Here is an 8,109-nt window from a genome sequence, read left to right as displayed (position 1 = left end):
CGAGCGGGGAACAGCCAGTGTTTCTCCAGACAGTGGAGAAAAATGGAAAAACATTCTATAAAGGAACACAAGTTCTCCTTGAGGCACCAACCTGCATCAGAGTGATATGCTCAGTGCTGATCATTAGTTCTGTTCGTGACACTGGACACACAGTATGGAATTGTACTAATTTAAATCCTTCCATTAAATACTATTAGTAGACAGATAAAACTGTAACGAACTTCCATAAAGTCTTGTCTTAATCAGACTGTGCTCATTTTACCTCATTTCCTCTGACAAGCTGTTCAGCTGGCTGGCTCTGAAGGACTCCGTGATGACTTCTCGATTGACTGAAGGCATAGCTCCAGGCATCTGCAATTAAAACGCACAAGTCAGCAGACAAAAAAATACTATTTGTAGTAGTACTGAGGACTAGTCTTGTCAGAATGTCTCCATTAAATGGTAAGCAAGACCGCTGTGAGTTGTATGCATTATCTACACTTCAAAGATAACCCCAACTCACCCCCCAAAATCTACTTTAGGAAACTTAGGAATTTTTATCTCAGCTGAGCTTAAGTTGACAAGTTCTAATGTAAGCTCAGGTCTGCAAATTCTAAGGAGATAATACCACAAAGTCTTACGATCACATGTGTGCTGTGTTTTCTCAGTATTTCACCTGAATTAGGAACACAATAAACACTCCCGAATACATCGTAGGTGAGAAATTCTCGATGGAGCAAATCTATGTTTCAAGCGATCCATTTGTTTTAGAAAAGAACATCTCAGAAGGTTTAACAGGTTCAACTCGGCAAGTGGAATCATCAAGTTTCAGTCCGTTTTCTTTAGATTCAGTAACTAACCTAATAGCACCATTTAGTGAATCTGTTTTTGGCAGCTCATGCTGGGATCTTCCTTTGTCAGCATTCTGACAGGAAGAATTGGAATGCTGCAATGTACGGACTACCTTTCCAACCAAAATTCCATTAGAGGACATTGCATTGCATTTCAAATTCCTTTGAAATAAGCCCTTTGACTCCTCCTCAGATTTTCCTGAAGATTCTGCACCATAAGGGACTGTGTTATCAGAGCTGAGTTTAGGATTTTCATTCACTGTTGGCTCCACAAAAATTTCATCAGAAACTTTTTTGTTTGTTTGCATTTGCTTCATTTGCATTACCGAATTTGTAATTGTGGATGAAGGAACAGCCTGGTAGAGATCTTCATCCTCCACAGCACTGCTAAGACAGTCAGGCTGTGACACAGTCTGACGAGCAGGCAATTTATTGTGAATACTGATGGTGATCTTCTGTTTTCTTGACGTATCAGTCATTGAAGGCCTGGTAATTGCCTGGTTTTGAACACAGGCCATTGGTGGTGCTGAAGATGGCCTTTTTAGGGTGACACCAGTGGTCTTTGTGTCCTCTTTTATGGATCCATTTCCATTTAAACGGCTTGAATTCTGTATTTAAAAAGAAGAAATTGCAAGATGGATTAACGCAAACACTGCATGTAACATTTTGAAACACAAAACTCTCCTACTGAGTGTTTCTACAAATGGTCTTAACACCTAAAAAGAAAAACACACTGCCCTTTAAGGATAAATGCAAGTCCAATAAGCGTATTCAATTCCTGCTTTTGGTTTACTGCAGATTGGTATCAAATTAACATCATCTTTGAAAACCAGCCAAGCAACTTAACATTACCTGCTGCTATTCCCAAATATATTTATTTTCCCCTTTAAACATACCCTGAAAAGCCTGAAGTAATCGTTCTGGTGCTCAGGAATAAGACATTTAGTTTTCCCTGTCTTAGCTAAAGTGACGAGGATAGGAAAAACAAGTCCTCTTTTAAATGATTTGAGGATTAGTACACTCTGCTTAAATAGTCAAAGAGCATAGCTCTCTGTGCTTTAGAAAGCTGTCTTGGAGGTATAAAGTAATGGAGTCGCATGGCTGCACAATTTAGCAGTAACCACTGTTTGAATGACTCTGGCTGTAGCATGAGGGCTGTGAAGAAAGCTGCAGCGTGGGAAGGAAAACAAAACTAAGATGCCGAAAACCAAACAAAAAACCCCACACCAAACCCCAAACCCACTAGCAGTTTGGTGCCGTTATCTGCCCTCCCGCTTCCCTGAATTACCTTAATCATATGAGGAAGAAGTCGTGGTCCCAGAAATCCAGCCTGCTTACTATTAGCCCCCTGCTGACCAGGAGGGAATGAACAGGGATAAGATGGTGCTGGCAAGTAAAACGCACGTTCTCCAAGTGTCAAATCATAGCGCCTTCAGAAAAGAGCAGTGATCGTAGTTTAGTTTTTCTTTCAGCCTACTCTTGGATTAAATCCCATCCTATCATTTTAGAGGAACAGCTCATACGATATGGAAGCCTTCTCCACAGAAGGCTTCGCCAAGACTACAGACTGAAAAGTAGAGAACAGTCTTCCTACTAAGACTATCACTTGCAGAGCAATAATTCATTCTTACACCACAGATGACCTTCATTTCTCTCCTTCTCTAAAGTAGCCAGCTACAGATAACACATAGATAGCAATTTACACAAGTGCTGCAGTTTAAGGCCAAGCAACAAAAGACAATAAACGACACAGAGAATTTCAGGTTAGACAGAACTGAATTAGACAAATAATAATCTTCTCCCGGGATAGCAAGAAAAACACTTGCAAAACAGAAAAATATCAATAACAGGAAAGTAAATCTCTTCTGAACACATTTTAAGATTTGTTATTACCTGATATAAAAAAGTATGTAAGCTTGCTGACCAAGAACTCTTTTAATGTCAGTACGCACTACTTTAGCATCATTCATCTGATACCAAAGTCCATTACCAGCCTGCAAATAAAGACAACGATTTCTTTAGGTGAATTGCACGTTTTCCAATTGAAATCACGGGTAGGAACAAAATACACACATGTCAAATAAAAATATAATGAAATCTTTTTCCCTAGAAACAGTAGCTGCTAGTCATGCTTTAATTGGTTTGCCAGCACAACCTTTACCCTGTTAGAAATGCTGTTGACTTCTACCTTTACATAGCATATATAGTGTCCTGAGTGACAGCTGACACCGTGATGTACCAGCACCGCGTATAAGGCATAGAGCAGTGGTTCTCCCATTGACTGCGACATGTAGGCTCTCAGGTCCAAATACTCCGGATATTTCACCTCCTAAAGAGACATCAAGAAGATAGAAAAATTATCCCAGAGTACTTCGTGGACTAGCCAGAGAAAAACACTTCCAAAAAACACAGACTAGAATTGATTTCTAGAATATATTTCTCGAATATATTTCTTGATTCACTACAAATAAGTCTTCCCATAAACAACGGTTAAGACTAGAAGTTGCAGAGAACTGTTTCCTGATGAATCAGCCTTCTCAGAGGAAAGCATATGCTTCTTGTCAAGCGGGAACTTTATTGATATTAAGAGAAAGAATAAGCCATAGTCGTTAGTCTACAATTATTGTCTGAAAATATTAACAACTTTCAGCTTTGGGGGATGTCCCATTACGCAATGATATAGTTGCATTACAGTGGTAAATATACCTTGTTGATCTTTCCACCTGTGAAATCTGCAAATCTTTTCAGTGATATTGTGAGAACCTTGGAAGAACGGTGTATGGTAAATCTCTTGGATGCAGGAACCATCTTTTTACACCTTAAAAACAAGCAGAGATAAGTGTTTGAAGGCATCTTCTTTTTTCGCCCCCAAAACAAACTCCTTTTAATGTCTCACGCATGCCTATGCTATTTGAATGATATTTACTTGCATAATAGGTTGGTCTTTTTTCTTTTCATAAACCCATGCACTGCGTGTCAGGTTTGTTAATACACAGAAGAAGGTCAATTTTCCCAACAACTCAGAGCATAGCGGGAACAGGAATCTCTCACAAAAGGGTATGACCAGGTTGGATGGCAAGGTACCATTTCTTGGTCTACAAAAGTGGCTATTTGAACTCCAATCCTGGATACATTCTTTCAGCTTTCAAGGGAAATACAAATACTGAAAGCGGAACGAGAGAGCCTTGGTCCCCAGGGCTAGAAATTGCAAATAATCTCCAACATAGGTCGACTATCAACATCAAAAATACAACAGAAACACATGGTCATTCTACAGGAGGGAGACATTTAACAGTAGGAAGTCTTCATGTACTGAGCTTGTCTGGAAAGACACTGAACCCATCTGCCATCCTTTGAAACAAAATAGTTCAGTTTGACACATTGCCCGCTCCAAGGTAGGACCTACGGTGTAAGCAGTGAAAATTAGCCACTAGCCCAGAGAACAACGGAAACTGGGCAGTTTACATCAAGAAAAGTACTGTCGAGAGCTAATAAAGAGAAAGAACAAAAGTAGCTCTTTTTGAATTCTGATGGCAAAATACAAGCCAGAGAATTGCAAACCCATAGGGAATGCCTATGAACAAGACTTCCCCCCTCCAAAGAAACAAAAATCCAAGTCTTTTATAAACTTCCACAAAACTTGTAAGTAGATCCAAAGTTTAGAGGTAGTCCAACAGAGTCATGCAACATAGAAAACTGACATCTAGGATTAAGACCTAAGTCGTCAAAATCTTACTCGCTACATTTATAGCAATTCTCTCCATCCAGCTCTTCAGGTTTCACAAAGAGTTCCAGAGCTCTGCTAACAGACGAAACCGCCTAGAGCAGCGAGAAAGAAGAGCGCAAAGTCACCGTAATTCAAAATTCCAGACACATACTAGTAGTTTATAAGAGAATCTTACTAACATACTCAAGCGATCTACTAGGAGCACTGTGAAGAAGGAGGCAGAAAGAGCATGCTCAGCATTGACCTCACCTGGAAGGCATTTGACTTTGGAACAAATACTTTTCCAGTAGCCTAGACAGCATCTACAGTGTGCTTTGTCATCAATACTGGGGACAAATTCATCAGTCTAACAATTAGATGTATATTGAGGTAGAACAACAAAGAAGTATGACAGCATTATAATTTTTGCAGAAAGAGAATTCTTTCCCCTTAAACCCAATGCAAATGTGGAGACTATTTACATGGGTTCCACGGAAGGACAGAGTCCAATCCACTTCCTTAGCACCACCAAGCTCTTATGTTTTAACATTATATGTGGTTTGGTTTTTTAAGTTAAACAAGTTTAATTTAGAAAGTTATGCATGTACTTAAACATCATGAATTATATTTAGAAAACATCTTACCTTTATATCCAAAGTGATATCAAGAAATGCCTCATACGTATCTGAAACTGCTTTGCAATTCAAGCACTTCACTGGAAGCAAAATATAAATGCTTAACATTATGTGAAGGAGACTAACTGTCCAAATTCAAGTTGTTGACAGATACTACTTTAGACAAACTACAGACTGCTTTACTACCGACAAAAGACACAGATCAGTTCTAAGGACAGGAATATTTTTTCAAGTACCTCTCGATCTTAGAAATCCTCCAAATATTTGATGAATGATGGTGGTAGCTTGAGAAGATCTGTCCAATCTGGAAATAAATTATAATCAGACCTCAGAAGATTTAAGGCACAGAGTTAACTCTTCAAAGAGTTTGATGAAAACCAAGGATGATGTAGACTTGCGTTGCTGATAGTAAATAAGGCACTAAAAGGTGCTAGAGATCATTTCTGAGAGTAAATAAAGGACTAGAAGGTGCTAGAGAATGTATGAAAGTGAACTTGTTTATGCTTACTCGGTGCTTCCGTTCAAGCACGCTTCCTGCATAGCATCAACAGTATAGCGCAAGAACTCGTGTGCGTCTTCTTGACTGCCAAAACGGAAATGTTGTCCTATTCCTAAATAAGAAGATGATAGTATTGACCTCAGTTAAAAATGAAATCATTCTTGTATTTCTAAAATCTCTTTTCATTGGAGTGTTAAAACCACTTAGACACATCAAATAATTATTTGAAGATTACAAGCTATCGAAAAGAAACACATCTGAAGCCACTTACGACTGAGATTACTGATAACATGCGTAGGCTCAATGGCATCAACAGTGCAACGCAGGGCCTGGTTAATGTGAGTCTCCATCGTGCACATCATGCAAAAATCTTGTTCACGACCTGAAGAGTGAAAGAACAAAGCATCCCAGTCCAGCGAAATATCCATACCTACAAACATCTAAGTACAATTTAAACTATAGATACAATATCCACTCTCCTTGCTACATTCTATTCTCCCAAGATGCCAATGTCCCAACAGTCTTGTAACATTTCATTTCACACAACTTGACAGAAGAAAAATATCCACTAAGCCTGTATTCAAATGCATTTTGTGATGAGAAATCTAAAAGACTACTGCAAAGTCGCAGTTGTAAAGGCTGACAGGAATGTGAACTCCACAGGCTGCAAAATGTATTACTCTCTAAAATTACTACCAAATGCATTACTGTCCAATGCACTTCATTATTCCCATGAAGCAATAAATGATCCTTTAATAAACAAACAAACAAACAAACAAACAAATAACTAAATAAATAAAACATGGTGCATTAATTGCACTCCATATGCTATTCGGAGCCCACTGCTAATACAGTGCTCAAAGCCAGCTGCTACAGGTAAAATCAGGCAAATAAGCTTATCTCACAGAATCACTGCTGTTCTTTCACCTTCAGAGCTATCCAACAGATTCAAAATACTGTTAGAAAGTACTCACATGACTGGCTGTGCTCAAGAGAAAGCATGTAATTGGCAAGTGGGGGTGTGTAGGTCAAACACTGTAGAGTAGCATTAAGAAAACATGTGTTGCCAAGATTGTACAGGCCAACTCCAACACTTTGTGTTTCTTGCCAATCCATACAAATCTTCTCAGGTGGAAAAAGAATGCTCTGTGGCGGAGCAATTCCATCATTAACGACTGCAAGAAAGTTAAATTTAAAAAGAGATCTTGTTTGTTTGTTTCGAAGAAAGGTATTTAAAAAAGTACTATTCTGCAGGAGCACCTAGAGGAGCTAGCTACAATCCAAACAAGAAAAACCTATTGCAGACAGCTTTAATACCAACAAATTCAAATTGGCTGGTCAACACAATGTTTTGGGGAAAAAAAAAAAAAAAAAAAAAAAAAACTTTAGTCAACCATTTTAATTTTTCTAAGGCAAGGCTAACTGCCATTCTGTTTGTAGCACCTAATGCCAAGTTCCTCTCCATCTATAATCTTTAACCTGATTAACTCAACTACTGTTTTTTTCCTTATTATAACTTAAACCACAAACTTAGACTTGAAATTATACGGTAAAAACGTAAAAACGAGGAACTAGGAATGACGGTACCCCTACAGATACCAGATTTTTTCCTGAGCAATGTTATCCTTCAAAAAACCTGTGAAAAATGGAAGCTGTGAAGAGCAACAATCAAACACTTTTCTCTGCAAAACAGAAAAGACATGGAGGAATCTGTGCATTACAAAAAGCTCCCCATATTTCTCTGTTGACTGTAAATATATCAAAATTAATTTCTGTAACATCAGTCACTTCAGTTGCCTTAGGGGATTCGCTTTTGAAGTCTTTCTTCACAGTAGTCCCCTTCTCTAGCAGTGCAACAAGTAAGAACTGCATTTTCTACTTTTGCTTTGAAGACAATGGAGGCAGGATAGAACGCACACTTACTTAGATCTCTTGGGGCAAAAGCCTTAGATTTTTCAGATGATCTACAGTAAATAGCACCTCCACGTCCTTCGGCCACAAAGACTTGGCTTGAATCTTCTGCAGGCACTATCCGGCCCCAGTTGGCGGTGCGTGACATCAGTATTTTAGGACTTGGTTTCTTGGATTTGCCAGACCGCCTTGAAGAGGGCTTTTTAGGCTTTGAAGATTTGGGCTTCTTAGCTACGGTCATTGTTCACATCTGCGACAGAGACAGAAGTTCTGGCTGACGTAAGACTATCAAGAAGCATTCCAAGAAGAAAAGAGTAACAGAAGTCCTGTCACTTAATCTCAAAGAAACAGCCTTAAGAACTAAATCGCTGGTATGAATGATTTAAAAAGAATCCCCAAACTAAACACACAAAGTGAAAATTTCCATCTAAACTCTATCAGTATTACTTTTCGCTTCTGCAGAACTAGTGGCTGATGCCATTTCTTTCCCTTCCGTAGGATTTTAATCCATTACAACTCTGGAGTCTT

The 8,109-nt window shown here is 38.8% G+C and overlaps 1 protein-coding gene across 1 annotated transcript; it reads right to left on the bottom strand.

The window, feature by feature from the left end:
* Positions 1–721: 721 nt before the first annotated feature.
* Positions 722–7,822, bottom strand: LOC309890877 (ubiquitin carboxyl-terminal hydrolase 42-like; the record flags this gene model as incomplete). Its single annotated transcript, XM_082785274.1, has 12 exons — positions 722–1,438; positions 2,119–2,260; positions 2,724–2,824; positions 3,019–3,159; positions 3,537–3,648; positions 4,567–4,649; positions 5,181–5,251; positions 5,408–5,475; positions 5,680–5,782; positions 5,942–6,052; positions 6,645–6,845; positions 7,594–7,822. The coding sequence occupies 12 exons, from the start codon at positions 7,820–7,822 to the stop codon at positions 722–724; spliced, it is 2,079 nt and encodes a 692-aa protein (XP_082641400.1).
* Positions 7,823–8,109: the final 287 nt, after the last annotated feature.

This window comes from Aythya marila, assembly GCF_965140915.1.
Source record: "Aythya marila genome assembly, contig: HAP1_HAP1_SCAFFOLD_304, whole genome shotgun sequence".
In the NCBI taxonomy this organism is placed as follows: domain Eukaryota; kingdom Metazoa; phylum Chordata; class Aves; order Anseriformes; family Anatidae; genus Aythya; species Aythya marila.
This window is presented reverse-complemented; position numbering and strand designations above follow the sequence as displayed.